General features: G+C 40.5%; 1 protein-coding gene across 1 annotated transcript in view; it reads left to right on the top strand.

Moving 5' to 3' along the window:
* The window catches only part of TTN (titin), a 311277-nt gene that overhangs the window by 278222 nt on the left and 15712 nt on the right, over nucleotides 1-17343 (top strand). Inside the window, exons 295-319 of the mRNA XM_087950422.1 lie at nucleotides 3-590; nucleotides 679-981; nucleotides 1108-1404; nucleotides 1680-1967; nucleotides 2061-2360; nucleotides 2471-2773; nucleotides 3378-3683; nucleotides 3773-5539; nucleotides 5636-5932; nucleotides 7244-7531; nucleotides 7652-7951; nucleotides 8040-10106; nucleotides 10207-10509; nucleotides 10609-10914; nucleotides 11013-11303; nucleotides 11413-11712; nucleotides 11797-12102; nucleotides 13032-13337; nucleotides 13437-13718; nucleotides 13962-14555; nucleotides 14703-14990; nucleotides 15107-15406; nucleotides 15711-16013; nucleotides 16152-16454; nucleotides 16554-17138. Coding sequence (XP_087806548.1) covers nucleotides 3-590; nucleotides 679-981; nucleotides 1108-1404; nucleotides 1680-1967; nucleotides 2061-2360; nucleotides 2471-2773; nucleotides 3378-3683; nucleotides 3773-5539; nucleotides 5636-5932; nucleotides 7244-7531; nucleotides 7652-7951; nucleotides 8040-10106; nucleotides 10207-10509; nucleotides 10609-10914; nucleotides 11013-11303; nucleotides 11413-11712; nucleotides 11797-12102; nucleotides 13032-13337; nucleotides 13437-13718; nucleotides 13962-14555; nucleotides 14703-14990; nucleotides 15107-15406; nucleotides 15711-16013; nucleotides 16152-16454; nucleotides 16554-17138 — 11571 coding nt within the window. The remainder of the gene's footprint in view (nucleotides 1-2; nucleotides 591-678; nucleotides 982-1107; nucleotides 1405-1679; nucleotides 1968-2060; nucleotides 2361-2470; nucleotides 2774-3377; nucleotides 3684-3772; nucleotides 5540-5635; nucleotides 5933-7243; nucleotides 7532-7651; nucleotides 7952-8039; nucleotides 10107-10206; nucleotides 10510-10608; nucleotides 10915-11012; nucleotides 11304-11412; nucleotides 11713-11796; nucleotides 12103-13031; nucleotides 13338-13436; nucleotides 13719-13961; nucleotides 14556-14702; nucleotides 14991-15106; nucleotides 15407-15710; nucleotides 16014-16151; nucleotides 16455-16553; nucleotides 17139-17343) is intronic.

Consider the following 17343-nt stretch of genomic DNA (forward strand, 5'->3'; position numbering starts at 1 on the left):
AGAATCTCCTGAAGTGGATATGAAAGGTTTCCCAAACCATACAATTTATGTGAGAGCTGGTTCAAATCTAAAGGTGGAGATTCCAATTTCTGGAAAACCCTTGCCAAAGGTGACTTTATCCAGAGATGGCATTCCTCTCAAGCCAACCATGAGGTTTAATACAGAAACCACCGCAGAGTGTGTAATTATTAACCTTAAGGAAAGTGTGGCTACCGATGCTGGTAAATATGACATCACAGCTGCAAACTCCAGTGGAACGACAAAATCCTTCATCAAAATTGTTGTCCTGGATAGACCAGGTCCCCCAGTCGGTCCTGTTGTGGTGAGTGACATCACTGAAGAAGGAGTCACCTTGAAGTGGGAGCCTCCACATTACGATGGCGGAAGCCAAGTCACAAACTACATTGTGCTAAAAAGAGAAACAAGCACTGCTGTGTGGTCTGAGGTGTCTGCAACAGTTGCTAGAAATATGATTAAAGTCATGAAGTTAACCACCAGAGAAGAGTATCAGTTCCGTATCAAAGCAGAAAATCGCTTTGGCATTAGTGATCATCTTGATTCAGCGTGTATAGTTATAAAACTGCCCTATAGTAAGTACCTCCATTTTTTGGTTCTGGTTGTATGAATTGTTCAGACGTAGGCATATACTTTGCTAACTTGCCTCTCCTGTTTATTCAGCTATACCTGGGCCACCTTCAACACCATGGATCACTAATGTTACCCGAGAAAGCATCACTGTTGGATGGCATGAGCCTGTTTCTAATGGAGGCAGTGCTGTCATTGGTTACCATCTGGAAATGAAGGACAGAAATAGTATTTTATGGAAGAAAGTGAATAAAATGATTATACGCACAACTCACTTCAAGGCCTCTACTATTACTGCTGGACTAATTTACGAATTCAGAGTTTACGCTGAAAATGCAGCAGGCATCGGAAAACCAAGTCACCCATCTGATGCAGTTCTTGCAATTGATGCATGCGGTATGTATTCAGTAACACAGTGTCGCATTTCTAATGTTGACTTTAGTGCAAAACATTATTGGTCGGTTAGTGTTTGGGTACTTCTATAAATGTTAATTACAAATGCAATTGTTTTCCCAATTGCAGAACCACCAAGAAATGTTCGAGTCACAGATATTTCCAAGACGTTTGTCAACCTTTCTTGGACACAACCCGCTTTTGATGGTGGTAGCAAAATCACTGGATACATTGTGGAGAAACGCGATTTTCCAAATGGAAGATGGGCAAAGGCCAGCTTTACTAACGTCATAGAAACCCAGTTTACTGTATCAGGATTGACTCAAAGCTCTCAATATGAATTCCGTGTCTTTGCTAAGAATGCTGCAGGTTCAATTAGTAACCCATCAGATGTTTTAGGACCTGTCACTTGTGTAGACACATATGGTAAGAAATGGATTAACCCCCCCCCAAAAAAAAAAAATTATCTTGGTTTTATTTATAGGATTTGAGTTATTATCACTGACATAAATATGCAGCTGAATTCAAGAGTTCTTAATATGACAGTATCATGGAGACTTATATTTGATTTTCTTTTGGGTATCAGATGGTGCAGAATTTTAGTCAAGCAGCATATTTCTTCTCACTTAGCTGCTCTTTTGTGAGCCTTTTAGCATATAAAGTATATTAATACCTTCTTATTCCATTTATCTTTCATTAAGGTGCACCTGAAATAGATGTTCCACCAGAATATACAGAAGTGGTCAAATATAAAGCTGGCACTGCCGTTAAGCTCAAACTTGGGATTTCAGGAAAACCCATACCATCAATAGAATGGTTTAGAAATGGCAAAGAAGTACAAACAAGTGCCCAAATATCTATTGAAAATACCACTGAATTCGCCTCTATACTGATCAAAGATGCAACTCGTCTCAACAGTGGAAGCTATGAACTGAAATTAAAGAATGCCATGGGTTCAGCATCTGCTACCATTAAAGTACAAATACTTGGTATGCTTTGAAAAGTATTACACTTCACTGTTCTTTTAAATTCCTCTAGCAGTGGTCATGCTTGTATATTAATGGATATCATTTGCTCAACAGATAAGCCAGGACCTCCAGGTGGGCCTGTTCACTTTAAAACAGTCACAGCTGAAAAGATTGCACTTCAGTGGGAACCACCAGCTGATGATGGAGGCGCCACAGTGACGCACTATGTTGTTGAAAAACGTGAAACAAGCCGTGTGGTGTGGTCTATGGTCTCAGAAAAACAAGAAGACTGCAACGTCACTACCACAAAAGTCATAAAAGGAAATGAATACGTTTTCCGTATACGAGCGGTAAACAAGTTTGGTGCTGGCGATTCCCTGGAATCTGATAGTGTTGTAGCTAAAAATAGATTTGGTAAGATAGACGTTAATGAACGTATTCTGGAACATCTTTAAGGATGTATTTGCTAATTGGTTAGGTTGGTCTAATGTGATTTTTTTCTCTCTCTCTCAATAAAAATACAGTTACTCCTGGACAACCTGGTGTGCCAGAGATCAGCATGATAACCAAACAGTCAATGACTGTAACATGGACCAGGCCTACTGTGGATGGTGGTAGTGAAATAAGCGGATATTATCTTGAAAAGCGTGATAAGAAAAGTCTAGGCTGGTTCAGAGTCGTTAAAGAAACCATTCGGGACACCAGACAGAAAGTGACAGGACTAATCGAAAACAGTGAATACCAGTTCAGAGTCTCTGCTGTGAATGCAGCCGGCCAAGGCCCCTTCTCTGAAGCATCTGACTTTTTCAAAGCTGCAGATCCTATTGGTAAGAACTTAGGCATGCAATTGTCAGCAAAGTTAAAAAGGAACCAAAAATGAAAGTTCTTGAAATGGCATGATAGGAAACAAGGACGTGGTTTTATTGGTTTCTTTATTTAATTTATGTGCCATCCATTTCATGCTGTAAACTGTAAAGCTTGGACAGTCCATAAGTAAAATCATAAGTATTTAACATATTAAAATTAACAAGATTAGGTCTGTTGGTATTCGTGGCAGAAGCACCTGCAAAGCTAACCAGAGCATGCTTCTGGATTGAAAGTTTTTGCTGCTGACAACATTGTTGCTCGGGATGCCCAATTGCCCAAAATAATGCAATGTTTGAGGAGGGTCCTTTCATGTCCTCCAATAAGATTAGAAAACTAGAAAACCAGAAGCAAGAACAGTACAATGGTGGCATCTTCCCTATTAACCCACCAGTCACCTCCAGTATACAGCACCTCAACCAGGGCCCCAAACCAATTGGCAGAGCCAGTTTTAATGCCCTGCTGGAAGGCCAAAAGGTGGAGGCAGGCCTCACTGATGTTTTGCTGTTCCACCTGTTAAATAGCTAATATTTTGAAGTTTCATGTTATATTTTATTTGTTTTATAGAAAAACCTGGGGCCCCAGTTAAGCTAAAGGTTGTGGATACTACAAAGACGTCTATCACACTTAGCTGGACTAAGCCAGCTTACGATGGAGGAAGTGCAATTACCAGCTATGCTATAGAAAAGAGAGAAGGTGATGAAGAAGAATGGTCTGTAGTGAGTGCAAGAGGAGAAGTGAGAACGACAGAATATGTTATTTCTCAACTTCAGCCAGGACTCAATTACTACTTCCGTGTAGCTGCTATAAATTATGCTGGACAAGGTGAACCTATTGAAATGACAGAACCTGTACAAGCTAAAGACATTCTTGGTATGAAATTTTAATCTTTATTCTTTTCCGTTTTTTGTTGTATTTTTGGCTTTTCCTCGGGGTTAACAATTTGATGTTGTTTTTTGCAGAAGAGCCAGAAATCGATTTGGATGTGGTTCTCAAGACCTCCATTGTAGCTAAAGCAGGTCAAGACGTGCAAATAATGATCCCATTCAAGGGAAGACCACCTCCAACTGTCGTATGGAGAAAGGGTGACAAAAATCTTAGTGTTGACGAAAGATACACCATCCAGAACACAGAATCATCTACTCTTCTCAGCATTCCTCAAGTCACTCGCAATGATACAGGAAAATACACCCTCACAATTGAAAATGGAGTTGGAAAAGCCAAAACCTCCTTTGTGAATGTCAAAGTGCTCGACACTCCATCTGCATGCCAGAGATTGCACCTCAAAAATGTTTCTCGTGGAACTGTGACTTTGGTATGGGAACCGCCACTCATAAATGGTGGCTCTGAAGTTACTAATTATGTCATTGAAAAAAGAGATGCCACAAAGAGAGCTTGGTCTTCCGTTACAGCGAAGTGCTCTAATACATCCTTCAAGATAACTGACTTGTCAGAGAAGATCCCCTACTTCTTCCGTGTTCTTGCAGAAAATGAAAATGGATTAGGTGAACCATGTGAAACACTGGAGCCAGTGAAAGCCGCAGAAGTACCTGGACCTGTGAGGGATTTAACCATGAAAGATTCAACCAAGACCTCTGTCATCCTACAGTGGACCAAACCTGAATTTGATGGTGGTAGTATCATCTCTGAGTATGTTATTGAAAAAAGATTAAAGGATGAAACAGAATGGTCATATGCAGGCATAAGCAAGGCATGCGAATTTGAAGTTGAAAAACTTAAGGAGCTTTCTGTTATGGATTTCAAAGTGTCGGCTAAGAATGAAAAAGGAAGAAGCGATGGTGTTACAACTGGGCCAATTACAGTGAAAGATTACATAATAACACCTGAAGCAGATCTTTCTGATATACCTGGAGGACAGGTAACAGTGAGAATAGGCTACAATGTCCATCTTGAATTGCCATATAAGGGAAAACCTATACCCAGTATGAGTTGGCTAAAAGACAACATGCCTCTTAAGGAAAGTGAACTGGTTCGCTTCAAGAAAACAGAAAACAAAATAACATTAAGCATTAAGAATGTAAAGAAAGAAAATGGTGGCAAATACACCTTAATTCTCGATAACGTCGTCCACAGAAAGTCATTCCCCTTTACAGTTATCACACTTGGCCCACCTTCTAAACCCAAAGGACCAATCAAGCTAGATGAAATCAAAGCAGACAGTATGATTCTTTCCTGGAATCCTCCTGAAGATGACGGAGGAGGAGAAATTACAGGCTACAGTGTGGAGAAGCGAGAAACTTCACAAACCATCTGGAAAATGATCTGCTCTAGTGTATCAAGGACAACCTTCAAAGTTCCAAACCTCGTGAAGGATGTAGAATATCAGTTCAGAATTCGTGCAGAAAATAGATACGGAGTAAGCCCACCACTTAACTCAGTAGAGGTCATAGCTAAACACCAGTTTAAGCCTCCAGGTTCACCAGGAAAGCCTGTTGTTTACAATATAACAGCTGATGGAATGACCATCTCTTGGGATGCTCCCCTTTATGACGGAGGTGCAGAAATTACTGGGTACCATGTGGAGAAGAAAGAAAGAAATAGCATCCTGTGGCAGAAAGTAAATATTTCACCAATATCTAGTAGGGAATACAGAATTATTGGTCTAATGGACGGCTTGGACTATCAGTTCCGTGTATATGCAGAAAACTCTGCCGGAATAAGCCCTGCTAGTGATCCAAGCAAACTCCATCTGGCTGTTTCCCCAGTTGGTAAGTGATTAAGCACACTCAGTATTAAATGACTATGTTCCTAGCCTGCCAGAATTGTTTTGCTGATTACTGTGAACACATTTTATTTTCATTCAGATCCACCTGGCACCCCTGATTACATTGATGTGACAAGAGAGACAATTACTCTCAAATGGACTGCACCCATGCGTGATGGAGGCAGCAAGATTGCGGGTTATAGTGTTGAGAAACGGCAAGGACCCGAAGACCGTTGGGTCAGGTGCAATTTTATCGACGTCAGTGAATGCCAATATACGGTTACAGGACTTAACCCTGGAGACAGATATGAATTCCGAATCCTCGCAAGAAATGCTGTTGGGACTATCAGCCCTCCTTCTCAGTCTTCAGGCTATATCATGACCCGAGATGATGCTGGTAAGTCTTACTTAGTGGCAGTAAGTAGTAGTAGTTATCATAAGTGGTTATACTTATCCCATTGTATGGCACTCCAATCTTTTTAAAAGCTTGAGAGCATGTTAGATTTTCTCAGTGTTGTGGTTCGTTGGCAGCAGGTGTGGATGGCTGAGGGCTCAGAGAGAGAAGACTCACATGAGGGGCCTGCATGTGATGCAGGGATGGGGCCGGGACCGTCAGGGAATGGAATGCTCCCTTTGGAGATTGTGGAGGCTGGCAGCAACGATGAAGAGGTCCCCAAGGAGCCCGTGCCCAGCGTGCATGCACGCAAGGCTGCTCGAAGGAAAGAGCAGCTGCAGCAGCACGGACGACTTGGGAGTAAGGCTGCAATGGCCCTTCCCTGAGGAGATAAAAGCCAGCTGAGAAACCGCAGTTCTTTGCAGAAGGCAAAGAAGTTTTACACTTGAGCCTGGTAGACGTTAGGAATATCTGAGTTGGTGTTTGAAGACTCTTTAGTTTGAATTATTGCTTAGTAATTTTATCTGGTGTTCTTGGCAGCCTTGCAAAAGCTTGGCAAGACTCTTTCTTATCGAAGCTAATTGGTTTGAAGCAGCCTTTTACCCGTGAAGGAACGGGATTTGTAAAGAAATATTAAAAGGTTGTGCTGTTACCTTTGTCTCGTGTTTGCTTCCTTGGAACCAGGTTTGGGTCAGAACACTCAGTCAGAATGAATCCGTATGAAACGTTTGGGTCTAACTCTACAAAATAGTTGCCCCGTGCTATGCATTTTTATTATAGGTAGTCCTCAACTTACAGCCATTCATTTAGTGACCATTCGAAGTTATAATGGCACTGAAAAAAGTTACTTATAATAGCTTTCACACTTATGACCTCCCCCCATGGTCATGTGATCAACATTGGGACCCTTGACAACTGGCATCTATTTATGACAATTGCACTGTCCGTGGATCATGGGATCACTTTTGCGATCTTCTGACAAGCAAAGCCAATGGGGAAGCCAGTTTCACTTAACAACCGTATAACTAACTTAAGAACTGCAGTGATTCACTTAAAACAACTGGAGGCTTGTTAAGGTTGCTGGCAAGGAAGGTTGTAAAATGAGGCAAACCCCATTTAACAACTGTCTTGCATAGCAGCAGAAATTTGGGTGTCGATTGCAGTTGTAACTCAAGAATTACCTGTAATGGGTTTCACATTCATAGAAAGGAATTGATTAATGCAGTTAAAACTGCTCTTATTCTGGGGGAGATATATTGTGATATATTGTGAAGATGCATTGTAAAGGTTACTTCATTTCTTTTTCTTTTGTAGTTGCACCCAATATTGAATTTGGTGCTGAGCATTTTGAAGGCCTTACAGTCAAAGCTGGTGAAAGCATAAGGCTTAAAGCCCTTATCACAGGCCGGCCAGTTCCTCAAGTGACCTGGTCTAAAGATGGAGAAGAGATTGACAAGCGATTGGGCGTTGAAATAACCACCGATATCGGCTATAGTACCATATTTGTCAGAGATGCTTCTCGAGACCATCGTGGAGTATATAGGGTGGAAGCCAAGAATTCATCAGGCACCAGACAAGCAGACATAACCATAAGAGTCCAAGGTAATTTGGCAGTCTTTTACTAAACTTACTTGCCTCAAACTAAGTAACTTTTCTTCATCAATTTCCTTTATTCTCTATCAAATGCAGCACCACTTAAACAACTGCATGTTTGTGTTACAGATACTCCAGGGAAAATAGGAGGCCCAATACGCTTCACCAATATTACAGAAGAGAAGGCAACACTGTGGTGGGAGCCTCCAGCTAATGACGGCTGTGCAGCCATTACTCATTATGTAATTGAAAAACGTGAAACCAGCAGAGTATCCTGGGCGCTGATTGAAGACCACTGTGAAGCCTGCAGCTACACAGCACTTAGATTAATAAAAGGCAATGAATACCAGTTCCGAATCTCTGCAGCTAACAAGTTTGGGGTCGGCAGGCCTCTGGAATCTGACCCTTTTGTAGCACAAGCACATTACAGTAAGTTCATTATCAACAGAAAAATCCAGTGTGTCTGCTAGTTAGCCTTCTCCAAAGCCTTCTCTAATCTTCTATTTTCATTCTACAGCGGTTCCTGATGCACCCGGGACTCCAGAACCTAGCAATGTAACAGGAAACAGCATCACCCTCACATGGACAAGGCCAAAATCAGATGGTGGAAGTGATATCGATCAGTATATCTTGGAGAGAAGAGAAAAGAAGAGCATTCTCTGGGTCAAAGTATCCAGCAAGAGACCCATTTCTGAGACAAGATACAGAGTCACAGGGCTAACTCAGGGCAATGAATATGAGTTCCAGGTTATGGCAGAAAACAAGGCTGGTGTCGGGCCACCTAGTGGTGTGTCAAGGCTGATTAAGTGCAGAGACCCAGTTCATCCACCAGGTCCTCCTACTGTGGTCAAAGTGATAGATACATCAAAGACGAGTGTCACCTTAGAATGGACCACACCAGTTTTTGATGGCGGCTTGGAAATTATTGGCTACATCATTGAAATGTGCAAAGCTGATTTGGGAGATTGGCGTAAAGTCAATGCTGAGACTTTGATCGCTACCAAGTATACTGTGACTGATTTAGAGCCAAATGAGCATTATAAATTCCGAGTCAGTGCTGTAAATACTGCTGGCAAAGGAGAAAGCTGTGAAGTTGCTGCTTCAGTACAAACTGTGGATAGGCTTTCTTCCCCTGAACTTGATATTGATGCTAGCTTCAAGCAGACTCATATAGTCCGAGCAGGGACAAATATCCGTCTCTTTATTGCCTTCAAGGGCAGACCTGTTCCTATTGCTACATGGTCCAAAGCAGATTCTGATCTCAACTTACGTGCTAACATTCACACAACAGATTCATTCAGTACATTAACGATAGAGAATTGCAACAGAACGGATGCCGGAAAATATGTGTTTACTGTAGAAAACAACAGTGGTAGCAAGTCTATTGCTTTCACAGTGAAAGTGCTAGATACTCCTGGACCACCAGGTCCTATTACATTTAAGGACGTCACTAGAGGCTCCATCACTTTAATGTGGGATGCTCCAATTTTGGATGGAGGTGCACGTATCCATCATTATGTTGTGGAGAAGCGAGAAGCAAGCCGCCGTAGCTGGCAGGTTGTTTATGAAAAATGTACCCGCCAAATAGCTAAAGTCACTGATCTTGCAGAAGGAGTGCCCTATTTTTACCGTGTTGCAGCAGTAAATGAATATGGAGTAGGTGAACCGTGTGAATTAACAGAGCCAGTGGTGGCCACTGAAGAACCTGCTCCACCTAAGAGATTAGATATTGTTGATACTACAAGGTCATCTGTGGTACTTGCTTGGCTTAAACCTGATCATGATGGTGGCAGCCGTATCACTAGTTATCTCCTAGAGATGAAACAGAAAGGAACTGAAGTTTGGCGTGAAGCAGGTCAAACAAAGCAGCTTACTTTTACAATAGAAGGTCTTACTGAGAACAATGAATATGAATTTAGGGTCAGAGCAAAGAACGATGCTGGCTACAGTCAGCCAAGAGAAGCTTTCTCCTCTGTCATTATTAAAGAGCCACAGATTGAACCAACAGCAGATCTTAGTGGAATAACCAAGCAACTTATAACTTGCAAAGCTGGAAGCTCTTTCACTATTGATATACCAATTAGTGGACGTCCTATTCCAAAAGTAGCTTGGAAACTTGAGGAAATGAGACTCAAGGAAACTGATAGAGTGACTATCAAGACAACCAAAGATAGAACTACACTGACTGTTAAGGACAGCATGAGAGGTGACTCCGGCAAATATTATTTGACTCTTGAGAACACAGCTGGTGTGAAGACATTCACTGTCACAGTTGTAGTTATTGGAAGGCCGGGTCCAGTTACGCGCCCCATAGAAATATCATCAGTGACAGCAGAATCCTGCATCTTGTCCTGGAAGGAACCTGAAGATGATGGTGGCACTGATATTACTAACTACATTGTTGAAAAACGCGAATCTGGCACAACGGCATGGCAGCTCGTAAACTCCAGCGTCAAGCGTACACAGATCAAAGTTACTCATCTCACTAAATATATGGAATATACTTTCCGTGTCAGTTCTGAAAACCGATTTGGGGTCAGCAAGCCTGTTGAATCCATTCCAGTTGTGGCTGAGCATCCATTTGGTAAGGAAATCATGATCGTAACAAGTGTGCATACATTTCCTCCAGTTTTGCTTGAAAAAGAATCCAAACATTTAATATTTTTCTCTCTTTTTTTTATTAGTCCCCCCAAGTCCTCCCACAAGACCCGAGGTCTATTTTGTTTCGGCCACTGCCATGTCCATCAGGTGGGAGGAGCCGTATCATGATGGTGGCAGCAAAGTTGTGGGATACTGGATTGAAAAGAAAGAACGCAACACAATCCTTTGGGTAAAGGAAAACAAAACTCCATGCTTTGACTGTGACTACAAAATCACTGGACTTGTAGAAGGTCTGGAGTACCAGTTCAGAACATACGCATTAAATGCTGCTGGAGTGAGCAAAGCCAGTGAAGCTTCTAGGCCAGTAGTGGCCCAAAACCCAGTTGGTAAGTATAATACAGAAAAAGTATAATTCCTATTTTCATTTAAGAGAATCTTTTAAAAAAATAATAATTACATGTTGACTATAATGTTCTTTTTTCCAGATCCACCAGGTAGACCAGAAGTGACAGATGTCACCCGGTCTTCAGTTTCATTAAGCTGGACTGCTCCCCTTTATGATGGTGGAAGCAAAATTGTTGGCTACATTGTAGAACGCAAGCCCTATCATGTGACTGGAGATGGACGCTGGTTGAAATGCAATTACACCATTGTTTCAGAAAACTTCTTTACTGTAACAGCCCTTGGTGAAGGAGAGGAATATGAATTCCGTGTATTAGCAAAAAATTCTGCTGGTGTGATTAGCAAAGGTTCCGAAACAACAGGTCCTGTCACCTGCAAAGATGAATATTGTAAGACTTTTTCCTTAACAGATATTTAAATTATGTTAAACATGTCAACTGTAAAAGAAAGTTATGTTGACAGTTTATTTGTCCTGTTTTTTTCATAGCACCACCCAAAGCTGAGCTGGATGCCAAATTACAAGGAGATGTTGTAACTGTTAGGGCTGGATCTGATCTTGTTCTTGAGGCATCGATTGGTGGAAAGCCAGAACCAAAAGTGTTTTGGTCTAAAGGCGAGAAGGAGTTGGATTTATGTGAGAAGATCTCTTTGCAATATACCAGCAAGCATGCTGTCGCAATCATCAAGTTCTGTGACAGAAGCGATACTGGAAAATACACATTAACTGTTAAAAATGCCAGTGGAACAAAACAAGTTTCTGTTTTGGTCAAAGTACTTGGTGAGTATGTCACATTTCATAATTTCTGAGAGAAAAAAACTTTTCTTTCCAAGCCAATGTTATATCATTCCACCAATTCCTTTTTTGTTTTCTTTTGTCTGGTCTACAGATTCTCCTGGTCCATGTGCTGGCAAGATCACCATTAGCAGAGTGACAGAGGAGAAATGTACCTTGGCTTGGAATGCTCCTCAAGAAGATGGAGGGGCAGAAATTACCCATTACATTGTAGAGAGACGTGAGACTAGCAGGCTGAACTGGGTTATTGTTAATGCAGAGTGTGCAACACACTCGTGTGTGGCGACAAGACTTATCAAGAATAATGAATATATATTCCGTGTAAGAGCTGTCAATAAGTATGGACCTGGAGTTCCACTTGAATCAGAAACAATGATTGCTAGAAATTCATTTAGTAAGTGCCTCCTTAGTTCAATTAATTTTTTTCTTCTGGATAGATGTGTAAGAAATATCTAATTTTATTTAAAAATCATTTCAGCTATTCCATCGCCTCCTGGGATGCCAGAATCAGTGGGTGCTGGCAAAGAGCATATCATTATTCAGTGGTTGAAACCAGAATCTGATGGCGGTAGTGAGATAAGCACCTATCTGGTAGATAAACGGGAAAAGAGAAGTCTACGGTGGACCCGAGTAAACAAAGATTACACCATTTATGACACCAGGTTGAAAGTTACTGGTCTCATGGAAGGCAGCGAATATCAATTCCGTATTACCGCAGTAAATGCTGCTGGAAACAGTGAGCCTAGTGAAGCTTCTCAATATATTTTGTGCAAAGAACCATCCTGTAAGTTCCCAAAACTAATATCTTTATAGTTAATTTCAAATCGAGTGATATAAATGGTTTCTCAGTTATGGTTATGAAATAGTCAGTAGGGTTTTTTATGAATACTTTGGAATCTCAGATTATTTATTTATTTATTATGGCATTTATGACCTTTATCTGATACTTTTGCATTTACTTTATCTGATACTTTTGCATTTAATTCAGTGAAATCAATTAAGACTCATTCCTCTTTTAGTTGACATAGACGGGCATCCGGATTGATCAGTTTGAGATAATTATCAATAGTCAATGTTCCGTCAGAAATAGTGCTCCATTTAAATCAGAAAACTGTATTTTTTAACAAAAAAATTAAAACCAAAAGATTTGTCTTTAAGCATTAAAGATCACAAGGACAGCTGGTTCTTTATAATTGAGACAGGTAATTCCTTTTAGGGACAGGGTGTCAATAGATTATATTGCACTTATGATCTAATTCGTCACTATATATTTGCATCAGAGAACGTTTCCCTGGATCAGGTGAACTAATAACTCTAGCATTTTGTTTTCTAAAGACTTCTATTATCTTTTAGGTTAGAGGTCAAAATGAATTGAAACATATCAGGCCTTTAAAAATTTCAATTCATTTAATTATTTGCAAAAAGACTTGAGGAAGCCATTCACAAAGTCTTACAGATAAGTTGTTATGTTTAGAATTAGTATGCTTAGATTTAATTTACCTTTAAAGAGAGAATAAAAAGAAAATAGTCATATGGAGTAATGTCCATCGACAGAGTACATATTCAGACATAGAAAGAGGCTGACAATTTATGTCATTATCAAGCTTTTTGCAATCAAAATTAAAATTAATACCTTTTTCTCAAAGACTGAAAGCCTTCAAGAAAAATAATAACAATAACGATAATAATTTGGTGGTTTTTTTTTTTTCAAAGATACTCCTGCACCTCCTTCACCTCCAAGAGTTGTAGATACTACTAGGACCAGTATAAGCTTAGCTTGGACAAAACCCACATACGACGGTGGAGTTGATATATTGGGCTACATTCTTGAAATGAAAGAAGAAGGCACCGACCAATGGTACAGGGTCCATACTACAGCCACCATAAGGAACGCTGAATTCACTGTGACTGGTCTTAGACCAAGCCAGAAATTCCGCTTTAGAGTGGCTGCTACCAACATAAATGGGATAAGCGAATACAGCGAGTCTCCAGCCGAAATAGAACCCGTGGAAAGGCTAGGTAATGTCACATGTATAAAGCATTGATAGATTTCTATTTAAACATCTGTTTAGAATATTCAAATGGAAGCTCATCTTTTATTTCTCTGCCCATTGACAGAAATACCTGCTCTTGAGCTTGCTGATGACCTAAAGAAGACCGTTACTGTCAGAGCCGGCGGCTCTTTACGTCTAATGGTCTCAGTGTCTGGTAGACCAGCGCCAATAATTATGTGGAGTAAAGCGGGTGTTGATCTAGCAAGTCGGGCTATTATTGACACCACTGACAGTTATACACTCTTGGTTGTGGACAAAGTTAACCGGTACGATGCTGGGAAATATGTCATTGAGGCTGAAAATCAATCAGGAAAGAAGTCAGCAACAGTTCTTGTAAAAGTCTATGGTGAGTTAACCCCTTTTATTTCTTTTTACAGTCACCTTCTTTATTTCATTACAAATTAAAAGATATTTGAAAGTGCTCAACAATCAAGTAACAGAGAGCCAGGCAAACAGCAAGAAGAAAAAACGTCATAAGCAAGATTATGCCAGTGGCAATCTATGCACACTGTTTTGTCAATAAGGAAAAAAATTGTGTTGGACAACACCGTGTAATAAATAATTAATATTTTCTTTCGCTCCCCCGTAGATACTCCCGGCCCTCCAGGATCCGTGAGAGTAAAAGAAGTCACAAAAGATTCTGTAACTATTACTTGGGATGTTCCTGTCATTGATGGTGGAGCACCAGTCAATAACTATATCATTGAGAAACGTGAGGCTGCCATGAGAGCTTACAAAACAATAACTACCAAATGCAACAAAACCATTTACAGAATTTCTGGACTCATGGAAGGCGCTCTATACTATTTCCGAGTTCTGCCAGAAAATATCTATGGAATAGGTGAACCATGTGAGACATCGGATACAGTGCTTATATCTGAAGTCCCAAGTGTGCCACAGAAACTGGAGGTGGTTGACATTACTAAATCTACCGTAACCCTTGCCTGGGAAAAACCACAGCATGATGGTGGCAGCAGATTAACTGGCTTTGTAATTGAGGCCAGTAGAGTTGGAACAGACAGGTGGATGAAAGTTGTAACCCTGAAACCTACAGTCTTTGAGCACAGCATCATTTCATTAAATGAAGGAGAACAGTACCTGTTTAGAGTCAGAGCCCAAAATCAGAAAGGTGTCTCGGAACCAAGAGAAATAGTCACAGCTGTCACCGTGCAAGAACAAAAAGGTAAAAGCCCTGGTGAAACGTGAAACTTAGTTCCTAGCAATGATTCATAGTTTGACTTGATGAACCATAACACTTTTTAAAACTAACTCTCTCTCTCTCTCTCTCTCTCTCTCTCTCTTTCTCTCTCTCTCTCTCTTTTTTTTTTAGTTCTACCCACAATTGATCTTGCTGGAATTCCTCAAAAGACCATTCATGTACACACTGGAAAACCTATAGAATTAGCAATTCCAATTTCTGGACGGCCACCTCCAGCTGTTTCTTGGTTCTTTGCTGGCTCTAAACTAAAAGAATCAGAGCGTGTCAAGATTGAAACAGTTGCTAAACTCACTAAATTAACCATACGCGAAACAACAATACGAGATACTGGAATGTATACACTTGAACTGAAGAATACAACTGGAACTGTCCTTGAAACAATCAAAGTTATTATTCTTGGTAAGATTTTTGGTTGGTTTGTTTAAAATATATCCTTGCCTTTTTTTTATCATTTCCCTCCCTAAATGAACCACACTACTTTTGAATCCTTTATGCTTGATTTTTCTTTTTCACAGATAAACCAGGACCACCCACTGGACCTATTAAAGTAGTTGATATTGATTCAACTTTTGTAACTATTTCCTGGGAACCACCTGAGATGGATGGTGGTGCAGCATTAAGTGGATATGTGGTAGAGCAACGTGATGCCCACCGTCCAGGATGGTTACCAGTCTCTGAATCAGTAACTCGGACAACATTTAAATTTTCTAAACTGATCGAAGGTGCTGAATACGTATTCCGTGTGGCTGCTACAAACCGCTTTGGAATTGGATCCTACTTGCAATCTGAGATTATAGAATGCAAGAGCAGAATCAGTAAGTTAATATTTTGCATTAAAAACTAAAAAGAAATATAAAGAAATATTTTAAGGCCCAATGTTACATACGTTCTGTTCTTCTTTTGCTTCAATAATCAGTTACATTGAACTATTCACAAAGTAGTTGTTTAGATAGATGAGAGAGAGAGAGAGAGAGATAAAGAGACAGACAAACAGACAGACAGACAGAGAAACAGAGGGAGGGAGAGAGAGAGAGAGATTTAACTACGCTTGATTAGAGGGAACATAAAATGACTCTAAATGGAATCATATTCTCATTTTTTTCTGCTTTATCCATCTAGGCATCCCAGGTCCTCCTGGTACTCCAGAAGTGTTTGATATCTGCCGTGATGGAATGACACTTACTTGGTATCCACCAGAAGAGGATGGTGGTTCACAGATCTCTGGTTACATTGTGGAACGCAAGGAAGTTAAATCGGACAGATGGGTCCGTGTAAACAGAATTGCTGTGACTATGACACGCTATCGGTCAACAGGATTAATTGAAGGCTTGGAGTATGAACACCGCATCACAGCTATCAATGCTAGGGGCACTGGCAAACCAAGCCGAGCATCAAAGCCTACGATTGCTATGGATCCAATTGGTAAATAATGTACTACATTTGCTAGGAAATATTTAAGAAATAGTAGACGCTAATGGGTTGAACTGCCCTTGTGAAAAACAGTGTTAAATGTGCGGTCCTCTTAACTAGAGCTGTGTCTTTTCTCATTATGTATTCCAGCTCCTCCAGGCAAACCTCAGAATCCAAGAGTTACGGATACTACAAGAACATCGATTTCCTTGGCTTGGAGTCCACCTGAAGATGAAGGTGGATCTAAAGTCACTGGCTATTTAATTGAAATGCAAAAGGTTGACCAGTTTGAATGGACAAAATGTAACACCACACCTACTAAAGTTCGTGAATACACTCTAACCCATCTTCCACAAGGGGCCGAGTATAGATTCCGTATTATAGCCTGTAATGCTGGAGGTCCTGGAGAACCCGCGGAGGTACCAGGAACAGCCAAAGTAACAGAAATGCTTGGTAAGAAAATTCAGCTTAATGAAACCCAATGTTTAAAACTTAACAACACTATTTAACTTTTTTTGTATCTAACATGAGATATTTTTTTCCTTCTCCCAGAATATCCTGATTATGTACTGGATGAAAAATACCTGGAAGGTTTATTTGTAAGACAAGGTGGAGTAATTAAGCTCACAGTGCCAATTAAAGGTAAACCTATTCCAATTTGCAAATGGACTAAGGAAGGACATGATGTCCTCCAGAGAGCTATGATTGCCACTTCCGACACAGATACTGAACTGGTGATCAAAGATGCAGAAAGAGAAGATTCTGGTACTTACGATTTAACACTTGAAAACAAGTGTGGCAAGAAAGTAGTCTACATCAAAGTCAGAGTCATTGGCACTCCAAATCCACCAGAAGGGCCACTTGAATATGACGACATACAAGGGCGCTCCATTAGAGTCAGCTGGAAGCCTCCAACTGATGATGGTGGTGCTGATTTATTGGGATATATTGTTGAAAGGCGTGAAGTACCAAAGACTGCCTGGTACACAGTTGGTTCCAGAGTAAAAGGCACATCATTGGTGGTGAAAGGACTCAAAGAAAATGTGGAATACCACTTCCGTATTTATGCTGAAAATCAGTTTGGTGTGAGCAGATCCCTGAAATCTGAAGAGCCAGTTGTGCCAAAGACACCTTTGAGTAAGTACACATCTCAATTCTGGTCAATCCTGGTATGATTACCAGGAAAAAATATATTATTTTGCTTTTTTACTAAAACTATGTCTTCTGATGTGTCCCCAAAGGAAATATGTGAGATAGCACTTGCAATAGCACTTAGACTTATATAATAGCACTTCATAATGCTTTACAGCCCTAAGTGGTTTACAGAATCAGCATATTGCCC

Source organism: Notechis scutatus, chromosome 1 (assembly GCF_049901735.1).
Source record: "Notechis scutatus isolate UNSWTSFEM ecotype Mainland chromosome 1, rNotScu1.2, whole genome shotgun sequence".
In the NCBI taxonomy this organism is placed as follows: domain Eukaryota; kingdom Metazoa; phylum Chordata; class Lepidosauria; order Squamata; family Elapidae; genus Notechis; species Notechis scutatus.